General features: G+C 46.2%; 3 protein-coding genes across 4 annotated transcripts; all 3 read right to left on the bottom strand.

The window, feature by feature from the left end:
• Nucleotides 1-1826: 1826 nt before the first annotated feature.
• On the bottom strand, nucleotides 1827-6113 carry LOC119778224 (collagen alpha-3(IV) chain-like). 2 transcript variants are annotated; one of them, XM_038277376.1, is made up of 3 exons: nucleotides 4365-6113; nucleotides 4150-4184; nucleotides 1827-2184 (listed from the first exon to the last, which is right to left on the bottom strand). In XM_038277376.1, exons 1-3 carry the CDS (start codon nucleotides 5808-5810, stop codon nucleotides 2163-2165), a joined length of 1503 nt encoding a protein of 500 aa, XP_038133304.1. In that variant the 5' UTR covers nucleotides 5811-6113; the 3' UTR covers nucleotides 1827-2162. The 2 variants fall into 2 exon arrangements, with proteins under 2 accessions (XP_038133304.1, XP_038133303.1); XM_038277375.1 differs by having other exon boundaries at nucleotides 4150-6113.
• Nucleotides 6114-6257: 144 nt separating this feature from the next.
• atg10 (ATG10 autophagy related 10 homolog (S. cerevisiae)) lies at nucleotides 6258-11233 on the bottom strand. Its single transcript, XM_038277377.1, has 6 exons — nucleotides 11080-11233; nucleotides 10901-11008; nucleotides 10673-10826; nucleotides 7007-7104; nucleotides 6837-6934; nucleotides 6258-6662 (listed from the first exon to the last, which is right to left on the bottom strand). Exons 1-6 carry the CDS (start codon nucleotides 11182-11184, stop codon nucleotides 6539-6541), a joined length of 687 nt encoding a protein of 228 aa, XP_038133305.1. The 5' UTR covers nucleotides 11185-11233; the 3' UTR covers nucleotides 6258-6538.
• A 6521-nt stretch (nucleotides 11234-17754) lies between these two features.
• On the bottom strand, nucleotides 17755-23196 carry fam110b (family with sequence similarity 110 member B). Its single transcript, XM_038277374.1, has 3 exons — nucleotides 22792-23196; nucleotides 20306-20718; nucleotides 17755-19447 (listed from the first exon to the last, which is right to left on the bottom strand). Exons 1-3 carry the CDS (start codon nucleotides 22912-22914, stop codon nucleotides 18550-18552), a joined length of 1434 nt encoding a protein of 477 aa, XP_038133302.1. The 5' UTR covers nucleotides 22915-23196; the 3' UTR covers nucleotides 17755-18549.

Raw genomic sequence — 23196 nt, 5'->3', positions numbered from 1 at the left:
AACATAGAACATGTGATGCTTTAGTATAAAGCAGCTGTTTAGCTTAGTGGAGTCCAGCAATACCTCTGTTTGGTGTATTCAGTTTTTTCTTGTTGAAATACTTTTATTAAATAACCAAATCAAGGAGTTGCCCCTTTTTACTCAAATATCTCTTCTTCCTCTGATAGTCAGGTTAAAGGAGAAAGATCCAGTTAAAGGAAACCTGCTAATGCTAATCGCATTTCTGTAGCCTGAAGAAACACTGCTAACTTTAGCGAAACGGTTAGAAATCAAGAAAACTCCTGATAAGATTATAGATTAATGTAGTTTAGTGAAAATATCAGAAAGGTTTTACTGCATGAAGCAAGATTACCATTTTATAAATCAGTTAATCAAAAACATTTAATGAGGGAGAAAACATTTCTGAGCTTCAGAAACAATGACTGGGTTGGTTCTGAGGAAAAGCTCAACAATCCAAGTTTCTCCTGTCTTCTGGCAGTTTGCTAGAAGTCAGTGTAAATGTGATAATTCAGAACATGCATGACCTTGTTAAAGGCTAAAAGGAACGCAGAAAGCACGGCAAAACCTGGATGCTTTAATCCCTGCACTGATCTAACGCGGTTGTTTTCTCCTCAGCGTCTCCTCACAGAGGAGGTTGGATGGATTACAGGGCACAGAGCCAGAGAGCCAAGGTGAGCAAACAAGAGGGAACAGAGAGGATGATGGAGGGATGACAGGAGATGCTGAGGTGGGAGGAGGACAGCCTGGGTTCAAACGTTGCTTCAAGGACGTTTTCCATCATGTGTCGGAGTCCTGAAGAGAGAAAGTTGCTGATGGCAGGAAAACCTCTGGAGGTCAGAGACTGTCTGAGGTTTTCTGCAGGTGCAGTCAGAGCCAGAAACCAACCGTGAGGAGCAGAGAGTCAGAAAACAGTCTGTCATTGAAGAACAGAAACTCAGAAGGAAAACTGGAAGAAAGACCTCAGAAGTTTAGGAAACTCAAATCTGCCTTTTCACCCGCAGCACCGTAACGCTTCCCTCAGAAAAAACAGCTGCTTCTTCACACCTTATAATAAACATCACATTACAGAGTCATTATGAAGTCAATGAGTCTATAAATCATGTAATATAACATGTTATACAATCCATCACAATAAAATCTATGTGTTTATGCAGCAGAATAATAAAGATGAGCCAAAACTGATAAATTAATTATGTTAATGTAATATACATGCATTTGTTACATTCTTATGGTAATTACATCTTACATGTGATTTTAAGATTTTACATAAATACTGAATTAGAAGCACATCTTTTGATGCTGTAGTATTTTTCTATTTGCAGAATGTGCATGCATGATGCAATATACTTTATGCTGTGTCTGTGCATTAGACTTTAAATCTGACAGATTTACAATAGAGCTTCAGTTTCTACAAATACAGCTTCAGTTTCTACACCAGCAAAATCACATAATTTGGTAAAATAAAAGGCAACATAAAGTTAATATTTTTCTTTTAGTTACAACAAGAATCTGATAATTTGAACAAAAACTATACATACAAATATGTACGCTCACTCTGACGCTGACTGAGAAATTACCTGTGGAACGTCTTCCAACAGCAAACTGCTTGTTTTCTCAGCCAAATTCTGCACAGGGAGATAATTTACTGCACGTCCATGTGGGAGTGTAGAGGGAGTACCAATATGGCGGACGGTGAACTCACTTTTTTTCGGGCAATCAGCAATCCAGTGAATATAGATATCTCCTAACATGTTGGCTGCTGCCGCCATCTGCTGGTGGCCAGAGGTCCCTGCAGGGGATGGGATGCTGACTGGGACAGACCACCATCAGGCTGATGGATGGTGCTGAGGAAAGCGCTGAGTCATTCTGACCTTTCAGGATGATCAATGGCTGCGTCTGGGGTCAGAGGTCATTACCACAACATCACATCATTATCGATCAATGCTTTGAAATACAGTAAAAAGTTTATTAAAGTAGTCAATGTAGTTTATGTGTCTTTCTGTCGTGCTCTGCTAATATATGATGAAAATGTTTTTTTTATAAAAAAGTTCATAAACATATCTATAGATCTGTAACTATTGTTATACAACTGGTTATAAACATCCTCATGAATGATCAGACTGGTTCCTCTGATTGGTCCAACACGAAGTCAAAGAACCATCCTAAGGGTGATGGTTCTGATCAGTGGCGGCTGGTGAAAAATATTTTTGGTGGGGCTGATATAGTCTAGTGTATGTCTCCAACTAATCCGGACTAAGAATTCAAATAAACAATTGGAAATGAAAAACAATTTAACAGTAATGATTTAATTTACTATATAATAACAGTAACAGTGATGATTTGGGTCACTGTGACGGGGTTCTTTGGCCTCCAAGAATCCAGTCTCAGTCGGGTTACCGGTGTTGGTGATTTATTGTGCTCAAAAACTCAAAACAGGGTGCAAAAGAAACTAAACATGTACAAGATCCTCTGGGCCTCAGCCTCCTTCCAGTTACCAGCAATGTAACAAAGAAACAGAAAACAAAAATGGCCACTTTTCTTCCCACAGCCCTCATTAAATAGTTTAAGCCCCTCCCCTCAGGCTCTCTTATTTCTGATTTCTTCTCATGAATCAGTTTTGTCCATATATTACCTCCACAAACAGTTGATATACAAAAACAAATCATTTTTACAACTTAATTCCTTTACACAGATTCATTGACTTATTCAATTACACCAAACTGGGTTTGAACCCAGCAAAGACGCAGCCAGACTGAAGATGACAAGTCCCCGTAGCATAAACACGTACACACCCACACCCACCACACACCCACACACACACGGCTAACCCCACTGAAATATTAAGTGTGCACCCTCAATACGCCAGCAGGTAACCAGGAACAGCTTGTGTGTTTTAAGTTCATGGAGCTACTGGGCTCAGCGCGAGCGGATTGGTCCTCACAAACACAGTATAACAGGAATGTGTGTGTGGCGCGCACAGTCACAATAACCATGACATGAAATTTTCATATCCTACAACTAGGGATGGGAATCGAAAACCGGTTCCTGTTCAGAACCGGTTCCGTATTTTCCGATTCCATGGCATCGTTTGGCAGCTCGCTGAACGATTCTTTTTTCGATTCCCGCAGCACCAGAGCCTAGAGCGCCGGCTCTGGGAAGCACGACTTACGTCACGTTTTTTACGCAAGTTACGCAAGTTGGATTCACTTTGTGAATCAAAGCCACGTCTTTCCTTAGCCCAGAGGGCTGGAGACACCTTAAGCGCTGAAAGATCCCGTATCCTTCCAGAAAAAGCAGATATGCTCATCTTTCTGCAAAAGAACTGTTAATTTTCCCTACTACTGTTTTATAATTAGTATTTTTTGTTATTTAAAATAGGTTATTATCCCATCATTTGTTATTAGACATTGTTGGTTATTAAGTTTGTTCTTGTATTCATTTTGTTACTCCAGTTTCACATTTCCTGTGGACATCTTGATCTTGTTGAGTTTGTAAGATTGCGCAATAGTTAAGTAAACAAAGTTGATGCTGATAATCAAACTGTTTGTTCTCCTTTTTTCCCCAAATTGGAATCGAAAAAAGAATCGATAAAGAATTGAATCGTTTCATAGAATCGAAAAGGGAATCGTGAAAATCTTTTCAATTCCCAACCCTACCTACAACAGGGATGTTCTTCCGGCAAACGGGTAGATAAATAAGGATCTCACCGAATTTGGTGGAAGCTGCATCTCGTTCGTTACGTTCGCCATCTTCCCTCTAATTGTCTGCACCTGCGCTTGGGTTCAGAAGCCTGTTAAAGCGCAGTATTTTCAGCGCCCCAAGACCATAAAGTTCTGAGACGCTGATTGGCCATTAAATTCACCTAGCAATAGTACATGATTGACAGATTCTCTGCAAATGTGGGTCAGTCTGATCAGCGCCCCCAGAACAGAGACGGTAGGAGTCTGTCTGTGGAAATCCACAAATTAATGACAGTAGATAGGGAAATGTAGTTTATATAATTTGTTTTGCTTATAGGCACACACTCTAGAGAGTAAAACTGACATTTATGAGTTAATTTCTAAAAATATATTTTACGTTTCTCTCTTCTTATCAGGGAGGGCGGTGCCCCAGCGCCCCCTATGGGCCGGCCGCCACTGGTTCTGATCATCAAACATCAACTGGGAAACCCCTAAACCAGTGATCCCTATTAAACCAGTGATCCCCATTAAACCAATGACCCCCATTAAACCAGTGACTCCCATTAAACCAGTGATCCCCATTAAACCAATGACCCCCATTAAACCAGTGACTCCCATTAAACCAGTGATCCCCATTAAACCAATGACTCCCATTAAACCAGTGACTCCCATTAAACCAGTGACCCCCATTAAACCAGTGACTCCCATTAAACCAGTGATCCCCATTAAACCAATGACTCCCATTAAACCAGTGACTCCCATTAAACCAGTGACCCCCATTAAACCAGTGATCCCCATTAAACCAGTGACCCCCATTAAACCAGTGACCCCCATTAAACCAGTGACCCCCATTAAACCAGTGATCCCCATTAAACCAATGACTCCCATTAAACCAGTGACCCCCATTAAACCAGTGACTCCCATTAAACCAGTGATCCCCATTAAACCAGTGATCCCCATTAAACCAATGACTCCCATTAAACCAGTGACCCCCATTAAACCAGTGATCCCCATTAAACCAATGACTCCCATTAAACCAGTGACCCCCATTAAACCAGTGACTCCCATTAAACCAGTGATCCCCATTAAACCAATGACTCCCATTAAACCAGTGATCCCCATTAAACCAGTGACCCCCATTAAACCAGTGACCCCCATTAAACCAGTGATCCCCATTAAACCAGTGACCCCCATTAAACCAGTGACCCCCATTAAACCAGTGACCCCCATTAAACCAGTGATCCCCATTAAACCAATGACTCCCATTAAACCAGTGACTCCCATTAAACCAGTGACCCCCATTAAACCAGTGACTCCCATTAAACCAGTGATCCCCATTAAACCAATGACTCCCATTAAACCAGTGACTCCCATTAAACCAGTGACCCCCATTAAACCAGTGACTCCCATTAAACCAGTGACCCCCATTAAACCAGTGATCCCCATTAAACCAGTGACTCCCATTAAACCAGTGACTCCCATTAAACCAGTGACCCCCATTAAACCAGTGACTCCCATTAAACCAGTGACCCCCATTAAACCAATGACTCCCATTAAACCAGTGACTCCCATTAAACCAGTGACCCCCATTAAACCAGTGACTCCCATTAAACCAGTGACCCCCATTAAACCAGTGACTCCCATTAAACCAGTGACCCCCATTAAACCAGTGACCCCCATTAAACCAGTGACCCCCATTAAACCAATGACTCCCATTAAACCAGTGACTCCCATTAAACCAGTGACCCCCATTAAACCAGTGACCCCCATTAAACCAGTGACTCCCATTAAACCAGTGACCCCCATTAAACCAGTGATCCCCATTAAACCAGTGACTCCCATTAAACCAGTGACTCCCATTAAACCAGTGACCCCCATTAAACCAGTGACTCCCATTAAACCAGTGACCCCCATTAAACCAATGACTCCCATTAAACCAGTGACTCCCATTAAACCAGTGACCCCCATTAAACCAGTGACTCCCATTAAACCAGTGACCCCCATTAAACCAGTGACTCCCATTAAACCAGTGACCCCCATTAAACCAGTGACCCCCATTAAACCAGTGACTCCCATTAAACCAATGACTCCCATTAAACCAGTGACTCCCATTAAACCAGTGACCCCCATTAAACCAGTGATCCCCTTTAAACCAGTGACATTCACCCAGTCATTCTCTCCTTACACCCTGCTGACGTATTCATGCCATCAGAGAAGCACACAGGGACACTAATCATTTTCCCACACTCGTCATACACAACCTGTCCTCCCCGGTCTGGGGGCCAACCTCCATGGGGGAACAGGCCCCCAGACCCCCCCCCCCCCCAGTGTTGATGAGTTGATGATCCTAGAGGATCTGATCCGTCTGCTGCTCCATCAACCTGTCAGCCTGAAGGTTCCCTCTGACCCAGGTTCTAGTCACTGTTCTCCTGTTTGGTTCTGTTGCTTGTGGACCTGTCTAGAACCTGTCACCATTTGGACAGAAACCAACACATCTGGATTTAACATGGCCCTGAGTGTTGGAACCATGAAGAGTCACTGACCACACGGGAAACAAGAACCAGAACCAGAGATGGGTTCTCTGAAGACATTTTTATTTATCGAGTCTGAGAGACGAACAGAACCATCAGCATCATTGTAAACCAGGCCTCATTTATTCAGTACGGGTCAGAGTTCTGTAGAACCAACACATCCTGACACCAACCAGCAGAAGGATCTGGACTGTGGTGATCATCACCAGAACCACAGACAACAAGTGACCCGGGGTAACTAGTACTCAGTACAGTCAATCCAGTGTAGGACAAGAGGTTCTGGAAGGCCGCAGAGGGTCCCTGACATCTTCAGGAGCAGCTGGACCATCAGTCTGGGTCGGTGCTGCTGAGGCACCCGGCAGCGTGAAGTTCTGTGGAGTACTCTAGAGGAACCTCCAACCCCACCATGGGCCCCACCACGCTGAGCCAGGATAAGACATAGTTCACCGACCTGTTGGCAATGGAAACAGAGGGTCAAAGGTCACCGTGACAGCTCCAGAAATTCAGACTTTCACAAAACCAGTCCCAGACCGGTCCCATCAGGAACCGGCAGCTGATTCAGGTCCATGTCTCTAGATAGAACCTCACTGGACCTTCATGGACCCAGAACCCAGGATGAGCGTACCTGCCATGGTCCAGAGCCGCCTGCAGCACGGGCCCCATGAACTCCTCTGTTCTACACGGGTGGAGGAAGAAGAAAGGCTGACCCAGCAGGGGGTGCTCCTGTCAGACCGAGAGAGCTTTCAGCAGAACTTCAGAGACCCAGATGGACTGGAAGCTGCTGCCGATTCTTACCTGCTGACTCACTGCGTTCAGAGGACAGTTCTGAAGGCGGAGCCCGAAGTTTGGATGGATGGATTTCCACATCTCCTCTAACGTCAGACTCCTTCCATCTGAGGCAGAAGAGCAGAAGCTACAGTAAGGACATCTGAACACGCCGACATCCGACACCTTAGCGCCGTGTTTACATCCACGCAGCGCTAACAGCGGGTCACTTCCTGCTTCCTTAGCGCAGTGTTTACATCCACACAGCGCTAACAGCGGGTCACTTCCTGCTTCCTTAGCGCCGTGTTTACATCAACGCAGTGCTAACAGCGGGTCACTTCCTGCTTCCTTAGCGCAGTGTTTACATCCACACAGCGCTAACAGCAGGTCACTTCCTGCTTCCTTAGCACCGTGTTTACATCAATGCAGCGCTAACAGCGGGTCACTTCCTGCTTCCTTAGCGCCGTGTTTACATCAATGCAGCGCTAACAGCGGGTCACTTCCTGCTTCCTTAGCGCCGTGTTTACATCAATGCAGCGCTAACAGCGGGTCACTTCCTGCTTCCTTAGCGCCATGTTTACATCAATGCAGCGCTAACAGCGGGTCACTTCCTGCTTCCTTAGCGCTGTGTTTACATCAATGCAGCGCTAACAGCGGGTCACTTCCTGCTTCCTTAGCGCCGTGTTTACATCAATGCAGCGCTAACAGCGGGTCACTTCCTGCTTCCTTAGCGCCGTGTTTACATCAATGCAGCGCTAACAGCGGGTCACTTCCTGCTTCCTTAGCACCGTGTTTACATCAATGCAGCGCTAACAGCAGGTCACTTCCTGCTTCCTTAGCGCCGTGTTTACATCAATGCAGCGCTAACAGCGGGTCACTTCCTGCTTCCTTAGCGCCGTGTTTACATCAATGCAGCGCTAACAGCGGGTCACTTCCTGCTTCCTTAGCGCCGTGTTTACATCAATGCAGCGCTAACAGCGGGTCACTTCCTGCTTCCTTAGCGCCGTGTTTACATCCACACAGCGCTAACAGCAGGTCACTTCCTGCTTCCTTAGCACCGTGTTTACATCAATGCAGCGCTAACAGCGGGTCACTTCCTGCTTCCTTAGCGCCGTGTTTACATCAACGCAGTGCGAACAGCGGGTCACTTCCTGCTTCCTTAGCGCCGTGTTTACATCAATGCAGCGCTAACAGAAGGTCACTTCCTGCTTCCTTAGCGCCGTGTTTACATCAACGCAGCGCTAACAGCGGGTCACTTCCTGCTTCCTTAGCACCGTGTTTACATCAAAGCAGCACAAACAGCGGGTCACTTCCTGCTTCCTTAGCGCCGTGTTTACATCAATGCAGCGCTAACAGAAGGTCACTTCCTGCTTCCTTAGCGCTGTGTTTACATCAAAGCAGCGCTAACAGCGGGTCACTTCCTGCTTCCTTAGCACCGTGTTTACATCAAAGCAGCGCAAACAGCGGGTCACTTCCTGCTTCCTTAGCGCCGTGTTTACATCAACGCAGCGCTAACAGCGGGTCACTTCCTGCTTCCTTAGCGCCGTGTTTACATCCACGCAGCGCTAACAGCAGGTCACTTCCTGCTACCTTAGCGCCGTGTTTACATCAATGCAGCGCTAACAGATGGTCACTTCCTGCTTCCTTAGCGCCGTGTTTACATCAAAGCAGCGCTAACAGCGGGTCACTTCCTGCTTCCTTAGCGCCGTGTTTACATCCACGCAGCGCTAACAGCAGGTCACTTCCTGCTTCCTTAGTGCCGTGTTTACATCAACGCAGCGCTAACAGCGGGTCACTTCCTGCTTCCTTAGCGCCATGTTTACATGCCCGCAGCGCTAACAGCGGGTCACTTCCTGCTTCCTTAGCGCCGTGTTTACATCAACGCAGTGCTAACAGCGGGTCACTTCCTGCTTCCTTAGCGCCGTGTTTACATCCACGCAGCGCTAACAGCAGGTCACTTCCTGCTACCTTAGCGCCGTGTTTACATCAATGCAGCGCTAACAGATGGTCACTTCCTGCTTCCTTAGCGCCGTGTTTACATCAAAGCAGCGCTAACAGTGGGTCACTTCCTGCTTCCTTAGCGCTGTGTTTACATCCACGCAGCGCTAACAGCAGGTCACTTCCTGCTTCCTTAGCGCTGTGTTTACATCCACAAAGCGCTAACAGCAGGTCACTTCCTGCTTCCTTAGTGCCGTGTTTACATCCACGCAGCGCTAACAGCGGGTCACTTCCTGCTTCCTTAGCACCGTGTTTAGATCAATGCAGCACTAACAGATGGTCACTTCCTGCTTCCTTAGCGCCGTGTTTACATCCACGCAGCGCTAACAGCGGGTCACTTCCTGCTTCCTTAGCACTGTGTTTACATCAACGCAGTGCTAACAGCGGGTCACTTCCTGCTTCCTTAGCGCCGTGTTTACATCCACGCAGCGCTAACAGATGGTCACTTCCTGCTTCCTTAGCACTGTGTTTACATCAACGCAGCGCTAACAGCGGGTCACTTCCTGCTTCCTTAGCGCCGTGTTTACATCAACGCAGCGCCAACAGCGGGTCACTTCCTGCTTCCTTAGCGCCGTGTTTACATCAAAGCAGCGCTAACAGCGGGTCACTTCCTGCTTCCTTAACACCGTGTTTACATCAAAGCAGCGCAAACAGCGGGTCACTTCCTGCTTCCTTAGCGCTGTGTTTACATCCACGCAGCGCTAACAGCGGGTCACTTCCTGCTTCCTTAGCGCCGTGTTTACATCCACGCAGCGCTAACAGCGGATCACTTCCTGCTTCCTTAGCGCCATGTTTACATCCACGCATCAAAGCAGCGCTAACAGCGGGTCACTTCCTGCTTCCTTAGCACCGTGTTTACATCAAAGCAGCGCAAACAGCGGGTCACTTCCTGCTTCCTTAGCGCTGTGTTTACATCCACGCAGCGCTAACAGCGGGTCACTTCCTGCTTCCTTAGCGCCGTGTTTACATCCACGCAGCGCTAACAGCGGATCACTTCCTGCTTCCTTAGCGCCATGTTTACATCCACGCAGCGCTAACAGCGGGTCACTTCCTGCTTCCTTAGCGCCGTGTTTACATCCACGCAGCGCTAACAGATGGTCACTTCCTGCTTCCTTAGCGCCCTGTTTACATCCATGCTGCCTAGCGCCATCTCCCCTGAGATACAGCACTGGGACTTGATCAACAGCCGATACCGCACCGTGACGTCACTAACCAGTAGGTGGCAGTAGTGTTCTTTGACAAACATGGATGCCTCCAGTAAAGCACATTCACATGAAAATTACTCTGAATTAAAAACACTGATCATTTATTGAACAGGATGGAATCATTTCAGATTTAAAGAACTTTCAGAAGTTTGAATTCTGAATATGAGCGACTTTTCCTTTAATGTTGAAACAGTTTTCTTCCTATTGTTGAAACAACGCGGGCCTTTAAAAAAGTAAAATTCCTCTTTGTTTTTTGTGAACCAAAACTTTCCTGTTTTCTTTTTATTCTGCAGAAGCAGCAACATTCCTCATGTAACAGTAGAGTTAAGGAGCAACTTGTAATTTGTTAGCTTGTTTTCTCTGTCAAAATTGTTTATTTTTGGAATAAAGATGTTAAAATTCTGAATATTTTTTGCCTGATTCATCAATTAAGCAAAAAAAAGACAGATCGATAAATTATCTATGAAGGATAAAGGTTTGATGAGTGACGGACCCAGAGTGAAGGCTCTGAAGTAGAGAACAGGCGTAGCGTAGCTGCAGGAGTACAGGATGTGGTACTCCCACTGAAGAACCGGGCTGCTGCTGTTGCTAGGCAACCTGAGGTCAGCATCCTCTTCCTCAGAAGCAGTGGAGACCAGCGGATCCGGCTGTAACCCAGAACAGAGAGTGGAGCTCAGACCATCAGACCTGCTCATCTTCAGCTGATCGTAGATCAACCCACCTGCAGGGCCGCTGGTTCCGCTCCCGGAGATTCCCCCCCGTCCTGTTCGGGCCCCCAGCCAGCGGGGAGGTGGCGGAGCGTGGTCTTCCTCAGGTAGCCCTCTGAGCCCTGCAGACACAGAGAACGGTTGTGTTACGGTTCCGGCTGCGTTCGGCGCCAGAGACGGAGCGACGCCTCACCTGAAGCGCCTCCCAGCTCCAGCCGTCCCTCAGCTGGTCGGAGCGCCGGAGGATCAGACGGCAGCACCGACAGAACCGCTCCTCATCCAGGGCTCTGCAGTTCATCTCTAAAGGAAGCGAACGGGTAAGAACGTTGACCTGTTCTGGCAGAACCAGTCCTGCTGCCTCTCTGGGGATCCGGGTCTCTTTCTGGGTAGAAACAGAACCAATCAGAACCTTCTCCATATGCACCAGAACCTTGGTGCCGAGTTCCACCATCTTTTTATTTCTGTTGCAGAAATGAATAAAAACCGAAAAACAAATCCACAAAACAGAACCAGAACCAAGACAGTTCTGATCCCCACCTGAACGGCGGCCCTCAGTGCTGCTGATTGGCCCAGAGGTTAGCTGCTGACGCAGAGAAATGGCGACCGATTGGTTTTCAGCTCTAAACAGGAAGTGAGGTCATTGGGTCTGCAGCTTCCTGCTGAAGCAGATGTTACCGTTGTTCAGCACCATCTTTGGCAGCAGAGGATTCTCCATCGCCTGGTTCATCTTCATCACAGCAACATCTTCATCTTCTCCATCCTCTTCCTCGGTTCTGCTGGAGATGTTTGTGCTGAAAGCTTTGGACGAATCTCCATGGAGACGATGGTCCATCAGGCCTGGATCAGGTGGCTGTTTGCTGCAGATGAAGCTTCTCCATCAGCTGATGTCCACAGCAGCTGCTTCATCATCATTATCATCATCATCATCATCATCATCATCGTCTCCCAAACTGAGAGGCTTAGATCTTCATAGAAAAGTGTTCCTGAACGCACCACCTCCCCTCAGTCTCACTTTAACACCTCCACCAACCGGGAGGAAGAGGAGGAGGAAGAGTGTGACCTCCTCTCCTCCTTTCAGACCTTCAGTTTCAGGATGATTCTCCCCTTCCTCCTCCTCCGCCTCCTCACCTCCTCCAGCCGCCATCCCACCCATAAACCTCCAACCATCCTCTGTCAGACTCCTCATCCTGTTCTCAGACTATCAGTGATCTATCAGGCATCTGGAAGCCAAACTGCTGATGCTGCATTGATTCTGTCTCTCAGAATACTGACCCCTGCTGGACATTTAAAGACACTGCAGGCAGCAGATTGGACAGAATAAACTGAACTGATTTGATGACCTGGAACAATGATATTTACAGGTGCTGGTCATAAAATTAGAATATCATGAAAAAGTAGATTGATTTCAGTAATTCCATTTAAAAAGAGAAGCTTGTATATTATATTCATACATTACATACAAACTCATATATTTCAGATGTTTATTTTGTTTAATTTTGATGATTACAAATGACAACAAATGAAAATCTCAAATTCATCATATCAGAAAATTAGAATATTGTGAAAAGGTTCAAAATTGATGGCCCCTGGTGCCACACTCTAATCAGCTAATTAACTCAAACCACCTGCAAAAGCCTTTAAATGGTCTTTCAGTCTAGTTCTATAGGCTACACAATCATGGGGAAGACTGCTGACTTGACAGTTGTCCAAAAGACGACCATCGACACCTTGCACAAGGAGGGCAAGACACAAAAGGTCATCGCTAAAGAGGCTGGCTGTTCACAGAGCTCAGTGTCCAAGCACATTAATAGAGAGGCGAAGGGAAGGAAAAGATGTGGTCGAAAAAAGTGTACAAGCAAGAGAGATAACCGCACCCTGGAGAGGATTGTGAAACAAAACCCCTTCAAAAATGTGGGGGAGATTCACAAAGAGTGGACTGCAGCTGGAGTGAGTGCTTCAAGAACCACCACACACAGACGTATGAAAGACATGGGTTTCTGCTGTCGCATTCCTTGTGTCAAGCCACTCTTGAACCACAGACAGCGTCAGAAGCGTCTTGCCTGGGCTAAAGAGAAACAGGACTGGACTGCTGGTGAGTGGTCCAAAGTCATGTTCTCTGATGAAAGTAAATTTTGCATTTCCTTTGGAAATCAAGGTCCCAGAGTCTGGAGGAAAAGAAGAGAGGCACTTCATCCACGTTGCTTGAAGTCCAGTGTAAAGTTTCCACAGTCAGTGATGGTTTGGGGTGCCATGTCATCTGCTGGTGTTGGTCCATTGTGTTTTCTGAGGTCCAGGGTCAACGCAGCCACATACCAGGAAGTTTTAGAGCACTTCATGCTTCCTGCAGCTGACCAACTTTTTGGAGATGCAGATTTCATTTTCCAACAGGACTTGGCACCTGCACACAGTGCCAAAGCTACCAGTACCTGGTTGAAGGACCATGGTATCCCTGTTCTTAATTGGCCAGCAAACTCTCCTGACCTTAACCCCATAGAAAATCTATGGGGTATTGTGAAGAAGAAGATGCAATACACCAGACCCAACAATTCAGAAGAGCTAAAAGCCACTATTAGAGCAACCTGGGCTATCATAACACCTGAGCAGTGCCACAGACTGATCGACTCCATGCCACGCCGCATTGCTGCAGTAATACAGGCCAAAGGAGGCCCAACTAAATACTGAGTGCTGTACATGCTCATACTTTTCATGTTCATACTTTTCAGTTGGCCAACATTTCTATAAATCCTTTGTTTTTATTGGTCTTCAGTAATATTCTAATTTTCTGATATGATGAATTTGAGATTTTCATTTGTTGTCATTTGTAATAATCAAAATTAAACAAAATAAACATCTGAAATATATGAGTTTGTATGTAATGTATGAATATAATATACAAGTTTCACTTTTTAAATGGAATTACTGAAATCAATCTACTTTTTCATGATATTCTAATTTTATGACCAGCACCTGTATATGGAAGCGTATTGCATTCACCGAAGAAAAAAAAAAGCTGACAGCTTATCTCATAATTATAAGATTAGGAAGGACAGTCATTGCTGAGCTACGCTACATGAAACATGAACAATGAGCGTTGGATTTAATCTGCTTTTATTTCCTTTTAGGTTTGGGATGCTGGGAAATACTGAGTTTCCTCAAAGTGGATGGAATTGGTTTTAGCTTGTCAGCATTGTGCAGTAACTCCTTAGGATTGTTTAGTTGAAGAAGTTCACTTCTGACTTTCTGTTAACCTCACTGTTCCTGCAGGAGCAATCAAACCAGCATGAGATGCTTTATGGTTTTAAATGAATGCATCTGAAATGTTTGGTGGCGTCCCTAAGAACCTTCTCAGAATCCTGGATCCTCAAGTAGAACAGCTGATCATTTAAAACGACCAGGTCCCAACTTCATGCAGCATGTCGGTTCCTATGAAAAACTGAAACCAAACAGAATCTGGATTAATGGAGCTGTGGATGAATTTATGCGTGTGGTCATAAGGCTGCAGGCAGTAATCCAGGGTTAGAGCTGCAGACTTTATAGATGAAGTGGAAAACAGGAGCGATCGGCTCATACCTGGGAACAGATCAGTGGAACAGATGCGGAGATTTTAATCATGAAGAGATGCTTCATTACTGGATCCAATAATTATAACCAAATACTAAGATAAGAGCTCAGAATTATGAGATAAACTGTCTGATTTTTTTTTATTTCTTTTGTGAATGCAACACGCTTCTGTTCAGTTACTGGAGGTTCTATTCTATTATTTCATATCTATATTTAAATTGAAAATATCTGATATTTTTAAATGCAGCCAATAAATAATGTTACCATATTAGGTTAATATTTAGGGGGAAATGAGGAAGCTGCTGGACCAGGATTTAAATCAATGAGTTCAGTAAAAACAGTAAATAAACTAAGAGTAGATTAGAAATGAACTTTAATTCAGATAAGTTCAGTGAAAACTGAGAGGAAAAGGATGAAAAAAACAGAAAATGTAAATAAAAACGTTTCTATTCCTTTGAGGCTCCAACATTCTGGATCATTTTAGCGATAAAAGATGAAACATTATTAACAGATTCATCATGGTGACAGATTTTAAACCCTTTAGTGACTCAGTCAGTTAGAAACAGCTGCTGGATCGGTCACGTGTTTGGCTCCGTGGGCTCCACGCAGCGCCGGTAACGGACCCACCACTATCGGACTATTTTAGGACATTTTACCTTCTGGAAGAATCCATCGCCGGTCGCTCAGCTGCTGCTTCCTGTCATGGCGTATGGCCGCTCCGCTGCCAGCTGCTGCCCCCTGCAGGCCGGGGGTGGATCTGAATCTCCCACTGCTTCTTTTCCTAATATCACTGACAGAATCACTGAACAAACTGCTGATTTATTTAAAGGAAATGAAAGAAGAGTCTGTAACCATTGATTAATGGTTTCAGCAGCAGTTAGGGAACCTGCTGCACACTTTAGTGCAGCACCTGGGGGCCCCTGGCCCTCACTGAGCCACAGTGATGGGAGGCTGTTTCCATGGTCACTGAATGCCAGAGCGCACGCTGACGTCACATCTGCTCAGGTCAGCTGACAGCCAAGGCTGGGCCCGGGACTAAATCTAAAGACTGAATGATTGGGGGCCTGTCAGGTAATCATTTATATATTTATATTGCCTGGAAGGTCAAGGCATCAGTGGTACCGTGGTCATTGGGGCCCTCAGGGCAGTGTGGCCCCCTAACAGCAGATCCCTGGAAATACATCAGACATCTCGGTCCAGAAGAGTTCAGAAAAGGGACAAGAAGAGAGGGACAAAACCTAGAACAGATAATGGATGTCTATTCTATTAACATTTCTCTATCTGGAGAATGGGGCTGTTCTATGTGTTGGCTTCTCCATTCAGAGGGCCCCCTGCCTGTCTTTGCCTAGGGCCCCACATTTCCTACATCCTCCCTGCTACCATGAAGTGTAGAACTGCTGCATGACCAGGCCACTGACCACAGAAACCAGTTTACCATCACTCTGACTGGTTGGTCTGTTAGGCAGGAAGAGGACTAGCGGGACACCGTCCAACAAGCTGGTAGCGTCACAATCAGACGGAGCTGTAACAAGACATGACCTTTGACCTGATCTGCTCTGCAGACCTTAGTACATATCTAAGCATCAAGTCATTGTAATCCTGTTTCATTTAGAGACATTTAGTTTTTACTAGAAAATATCTTTAAAATAGTCTTTTTAATTCAACCTTTATGACTAAAACATGGTTTGATGATCAGGGAAATATGGGAAAGAAGTTAAAATGAAAAGCTGTAACTGGTGAACAGACTGCTGCTTATCGAGGATGTGAGGTAAGTAAAAGGTTTGAGGAATTTGAAAAATGAAATTTGCACTCGGAATAACTTCTGCTGAAGCTGTAAAAAGGATCCAATCCCAGTCAGAAAAACCCAAACCAACAGTGGAGGAAATGACAAGTTTAAACCTCTGGAGCAGCGTCCAAAATTAAAGATTCATTGATTGTAGAAAAGAAAGATTTTGTTCTTTTCAATGTAGAAGTGAGTAGCGCACAGACGACAAACTGAAAAAAATCTAAATAATAGTGAAAGCTGCAGAAAAGTATCTAGAAGTTAAAGATTTAAACTAGGAAATGGTTGAAAACATGATGGGAAAACCAGTAGGACCATCAGAAACTGGAAGAGTGACGATAACTTAAAGATTAATTAGAAATGATGACGGCGAATGTGATTGTTATGTTGGGTTGAGTTAAACAGAAAAATATTATTTTATTTTTTATTTGAAATCCTACTTTTAACTAGTTTGCCAACCGCCATAAAACCTCACAAGAAGAAGAAGACAACACTAATGCTGCGTTCACACCGGACGCAGCAGGAGCAGCAAAATGGCGTCTGCTGCTTCATTTTTGCTGCTTGTACCAGTTAGTTCTGACGCGCGGCTGAAGCAGCTTTGCTGCTCTGGCTGCGCGGTGCAAAAGTGTGTCTGACGCGCGTTGGGCGGAGCTTCACTATCCTTTCTCTGCCTTGCAGCTATATTTGCTGTGATCAGTGGGAATAAAGTAGTTTTAATGTTTTTAAGTGAGAAAATACACCTGAAAACTAATCAGTGCAGTCAGTTCATCCAGATTATCATCCTGCCTTCCAATATTATTTCTGTCGGAGCCGCTCAGAACCCCACATACTAGCGGTGCGCTGTCAGTAGGATCCCATTCATCAGCAGCCTCTGGCCGGGTCGCCTCCTCGCGGTTCACCGCGGCGGCTGGTAGGTGTTTTTCATCTAAATAATCTAAACTGCAGGCAGCAGGATAATAAAAGCCAACATATTCTGCCGGCAGATTTCTACATTTGAAGTTAATTTAGGCGTTAATAAACTGTTTCAGAGGAGTGATCATAGCGCTCTGCGTCAGCAGTGATGTGTCTGACTCCCTGCCAGCTCCCAGATCAGCTTCTCTGATTGGCTGACGCGGTGCGTCCAGCAGCAAAAGTTCAATTTTCATCTTGTGCAGCAGCGCGTTTGCGGCGCGTCACGCGCGTCAGATGCTTAAACGCGCCCCACGCGCTGCTTCAGCTGCTCAAAACGCGCTGCGGGACATTTTGCTGCGCCTTGTGGGCGTCAACCATTGACTTTGCATGTAAACTCGCTGCTTCTGCCGCGCCAGCTATGAACGTAGCATAAGAAGGAAACCAGTCAGTGAATTAAGGAGCAGATGCAGTGAAGTCGCTTTCAGCAGGACAGAGATGCAGCAGATCCAGCTGCTCTTTGCAGAGAGAATAAAAGGCACACAGTCAAACAGCACTGGTATGCATTTAATGGAGACTCTTTGTTTGCTTACAGATGTTGGTAGTTAGCATGGAGGGAGGGGGGTGGGTGGGGAATTCAGAGCATTTCTGTCTGGATTTGTTTTCTTCCCAAATAAAATCATTTCCATCTACAGGGAAGTTTTTCCTTCATTCACAGGTTTGGGTAAAAAAATACTTCATTATAAAACTTCACATCTAAACGATGCTAACTTTGTGACGCTAGCCCAGTGACGTAAACTCACTGATGCTAACTTACCTCCGGTAACACTGATGCTAACTCGCTAAGGTCAGACAGAGATGGACATGTGGGAGGACAGGAGGACAGCTCCGTACACCAATGCTCTGAGTCCAGGACCCAGAGGAGTCTCTGCTGGCGACACTGCTTAAAGGAAAAACTGATTGGGTGCAAAAAAAACCTGCTTTACTGATCGTTTGTTGGATTGGTTCATATATTTACTGACTCCAGGTTTCTGCGAGTTAAAGGAACATTTCATGAAAGTTGGTGCAACAGAAAGGAAACCATTAAGTCCAAAGTGAGTCTTAGCCACCTTTAGACGGTGGACCGTTCTGGTTTGGGTCACCAGGAACCGACTGGGTCCGGAGTCCAGAGAACAAGTCTTACTCTCTGGATCTTTCCATGTTTGTATTTTTTTCTTTTCATCTTGTTTTAAATGATTCTTCTTTATCTGCTGGCGCCCCACGTCTTTTAGTTGAGCAGATCAGTTAGATCGCCTCCTTCCTTCATTCTTAGAACTTAATGGTTCTGGTTCTCTCAGCGTCTAAACAGCCTGAAAACGACCATCCAGGATCAGAGCCGAGGGTCCGATAGGCTCCAGTTCACAGTATCTTCACTCCGCATTGATGCTGGAGCTAAACATGGGAGACCTTCTGAGATTCTCGGGCTTGTTTGATGCTATAAAGCCATTTAATCACTCGTGCATTTCGCTCCACAGCTGAGATGCCGTAGGGGACGCGCTCACCGGCATCCTCCTCTTCCTCCACCTCTTCCTCCTCTGATACTGCATCGTTGGAGGATCGCAGCGACTGATCGCAGTCAGAGGAGATCATAGAAGCTGATCGAAAGTTCAGGCTGATGATGTCAGAGTTGGCCCTGGCAAAGTTCTCTGGACCCACCGCCTCCAGCTCCTCAGGGTCGAGGCCGCAGTAGTTAAAAAAGCGCTCCACATCGGCGCCGGCCCGCGCATACCGGTCTGACAGGTCTGACTTGGATCTGTGCAGTGAGGAGCGGCGAGCGACGTTGGATCCCTGCTCCAGATCAATGTTCAACTCTGCCGATCCACCAGCAGGGGCCCCGGTCTCACAGGGCAGCGACTGGGGGGTGGTGTTGTCACAGGGGGAAGGGGACAGAGGTGGACGCGGGCGTGGCAGAGACAAGGACAGCGCAGGAGGGAGGAAGGTGGGCTTGGGAGGAAGGGGCGGAGCCGAGGAGCTGCTGGACTTGGCCGGCCGCAGCGGTTTCCCGTTGCACAGTCGCAGGAGGTCGGAGGAGGAGTGGGAGGTGAGGAGAGGAGGCAGCGGGGAATGAGAGTGCCGGGCCAGCCCTCCTTCCCTGCCTCTCTCATCATGCGCTCGTCTGCTAAGGTTGAGGTTTCCTGCTTGTTGGGGACTGCGGCGCCCCCCGCTGGCCACTGGGGGGACCTTCAGGGAATGAGAGAAGGATCTAAGGGAGTGTGAGGTGCTTGGGCTCGGAGCACAGTCTGAAGGCTGTTCATTCAGGGTCATTGTCGATCTGTAGGTTAGCGGCATCCTGGAAAGAGAAACAGAAACAGAAAGCTCCATTACGGTGGGAGAAACATGATGGACCTTCCAATGCCCCGCCCCGCTCAGGCATCGCCTCGCTCATCATTAGTGAGATGGTAGGGTTCAATTAATACAATACCCAGGTTATCCTGAGCTATCTCAATAGTTCTGCTGCTATAGGCTTAGACTGCTGGAGGACATAGGGACCCCTTTTTCATCATTCTGATTCATTCTATCTCTATTCTCCCACTCTGCAGAATCTGTTAGTTCAATCTCTAACGTTCTGCTCTCTCTGCTTTTTCTCAGTTGACAGTTGCCTTTTGTATCTATGCTTCTTTTTCTATGTCTGCTTCTGTCTCCTTGAACCCCAGTGGGCCTCAGCAGATGGCCGCTCACACTGAGCCTGGTTCTGCTGGAGGTTTCTTCCTGTTCAAAGGGAGTTTTTCCTCTCCACTGTCGCTACAAGCATGCTTAGTGTGGGGGATTGCTGAAGAGTCAATGAGTCGATGCAATCAGCTGGTTTTCCTTAGATAGAAAACTTTGAATCAATCTGACTGGATGATCTGGTGAACTGGAAAGTGACCTGAGATGACATGATGTGAATTGGAGCTATAGAAATAAACTGAATAGAATTGAAGATATTATTTGACCTTTGACTTGTTTCTTTATAATATATGTGCTTGAGCTAAGTAACACTGGTCAGGGCTTGGCGCCGCTGAGCCAGGTGTTTTGGCGGCGGCGGAACCGCCATGATATCAACTTCAGGATCATTGAGGATCAGACGAGAAACGTTTGGTCAAAAAGTAGATCTGACTTTGACGAAGCGGCATCAGAAAGACATGAGGAAAGATCAGAAGAGGCGTACCCCAAAGGAGTCCAGCTCCGTGCCAGGCGGGCCGACGACCTCAGGAGGACGGCACTCTTGGCTCCAGTGGACAGTCCTTCAGACCCGGCCGCTGAGGACGACGAGGAGTTTAGCAGGTTTTTTAAGATCTCCAGGTTTAGGTTCTCCCGCTTGCTGCCGCTACAGCTGGATGCACATGCGTCTGACTTTGCGTTGTTGTTGGAGGCTTTGAAAAGCGTCCCCGCTGTGGTTCCTCCACCGCCAGAACCAGGGCTCTTCTTGGACCGGATGGAGGGGTCAGCGGTGGGCTTGGCCAGGACCGGCGGTTTGACCGGTTCCTGCTTTGCGTTGATGACCTCCTGGCTCTTCACATACTTGGCTTTGTCAGCTTCTAGTCTCTCAACGGCGCTCAGGCGGTTTGGGTTTGGTTCCGCCTGACAACACAGTAAATATGAATCACTATTATTATCATTCACATCATGTTCAGCTTATTTTATCAGAACTTTAAAAACCACATCTCTTCGAGTCTTTCATCCATGTCTACACACTCGGTTTCTAGTGAACTATCGACAACATTTACTGATCGTTTCATCAGAGGCTGCAGCGGACGGACCGCCACCATGGAGGCGACTTTACTGATGGTTTTATGGATCCATTTCCCTCATGTCTGTAGATAACCATCAGATAAATATTCGTGCATAATGCATAAATAAACACAGCTGCTTCAAAGTCGCTTCGCAAAAACAAGGTTTATGAGCACAGAACTTTAACCAGTAGTTTAACCAGTGATGTCTGGGTATGTTATAAGATTACCAGCATTATATCCCATCTCCTATCTCCTGGTGGAGTTAGGAAGCTGAGGCGTTTCTTACAAGAAATAAGGTTGAAATGTATTTGACATCCTCAGACAGAGAGATAGAGCTCTGACTGAGGTACATTCATTTATACAGCAATTCCCAACACACACAGTCTCCCTTGGAACTATCCCACCCCCTGCATAAAGAACTTTCTCACACACGAACATTTGGTTATTTCCAAGAAAAAAACTCTTCAATTCTTCAAGGACATAAATTTTAATCTGATTAACTCAGAACAGGTCTCCTGTTGACGGCATGGAGGAGGCTGATTGAATCTCTCATCACCTCCACCCTTGTCTAGAGTCGGGAAGCAACTGCTTTCTGTCGTCCCCAATCTTAACTCCGTAACTTAACTCCTGCTTACAGACTGGAACAAGACCTCTAAGCAATCACCCCTATTGAGGCAGAGGAAAGGCAAACAAAAAATATTTTATCCCACAAATAGACCAAGGAATAAAAAGCATCCACCCCATAAAACGTTGGTGTGTTTACCATCTGATGTTAATTTAGTCACTCACAGCTATAAAGAGCTTCTAACTGAGCAGACAGGAAGGGAGAAGAAGAACCAAAGCATGCTTTCCTTTTCCACGTTTCCCAGTTTCTTCTTTGTAAAAAAAGAGTGTATAGGAATGTGAAACTAGAACCTGAGGTGCAGCGTACGTAGACTCGTAACATGGCCGCTAAACGCTCATATCAAGGACAGAACACACCAAATCAGATTTTGTGTCTGATCCAACAGAAAATCGTGTCTTAGGCTACATTCACGCTGCAGGCCTTAATGCTCATTGCAATTTTTTTTTCTGAAATCTGATTTTATAGCAGTACTGTTCACATTTTCAAATATACGCGACTTGTATGTGATCCCCTGTGAACTGGACTCATACAGCTTACGTGCCCCGCATGCGCAGTAGAGGACGCAATGATGTCACAGGCCAGCAAGCTCTGTGTTTACGGAAATAAACATGGATGGTAGTGATGGAGCTCATCTAGCGATCTATACGAACCATACAAAACTCAATATTTTCAAGACAGTTAAAGCTAGTAGCGTTCAGGTCGGATGAATGCGTCTTGGCCGTTCAGACACAGGTCGCATTTGAAACGATCAGATTCGGGACCAAAGATGTCGCCGCGGTCCTCTCAACATCGGACATTTTTTTAAAATTCTGCATTAAATCAGTAAATGTTCCATATAGTGAAGCTTAAACCTTCACGACAGAAACATTACCAACAAAAACAAACTTCAAACTAGATCTTTACCACCAGGCCTGGAGCAGAGATGGAACCAGAACAACGGACAGTTAGAAGCTAAGAACTCAATCTCAGGTTTAGTCCCGCCTACCCAGCTGCTGGCTTCCACTGAACGCCACATCTCTGTCCACCTGGTAGGTAAACTTTTAGTGTTGATGTTTTATTCCTTTTAATGTTTGCCATGAGGCGACTGGCGGTAATGAGCGAAGAGCTCAGAAGCTAAAGCCATTTCCATTTCTGAACTGAAGTGACTTTCAGCTCTGAAGAAGTTTATTAAAACAGATGTTGGAAAATAAAAGCGTGTTAACCTTAAAAAGCCAAACGAGTCTGACGTTCCTGGTAATGAGGTAAACCTCCAGGCTGATGGGGGCGCTCTCATCATCAGTCCAGAGGGACGCTCACCTGCCTTCTGAAGTACTCTGGGCCCTTGTTGAGGATGCGGAGAGGTACGGCGGAGCTGAAGGTTGCGGTGGGGCCGGCAGACTTGCTACCTGGCAGGGGTGGAGCCAGTGTCTCTGTCGGCATGGCAACGAGGCGACTGGGGTGGCCGGCCGTGGTGGCAGAAGGTGTGGGCTGGTTGACAGAGGGTGGGGTCACTAAGGAACCCCCAAAACATGAAGACACAAGGTGGAGAAAAAAACTAAATCTAAAAGGAGCAGAGAGTCCTCAGCCTTCACATGGAAGAGGATGGACAGAGACGAAGAAGAAGACGGACAGAGACAAAGAAGAGGACGGACAGAGACGAAGAAGAGGACGGACAGAGACAAAGAAGAGGACGGACAGAGACGAAGAAGAGGACGGACAGAG

Source organism: Cyprinodon tularosa, unplaced genomic scaffold (assembly GCF_016077235.1).
Source record: "Cyprinodon tularosa strain WSP-4 unplaced genomic scaffold, ASM1607723v1 ctg1303, whole genome shotgun sequence".
Lineage (NCBI taxonomy): Eukaryota > Metazoa > Chordata > Actinopteri > Cyprinodontiformes > Cyprinodontidae > Cyprinodon > Cyprinodon tularosa.
The sequence above is the reverse complement of the archived record's forward strand: the minus strand, read 5'-3'. Positions and strand labels throughout refer to the sequence as shown.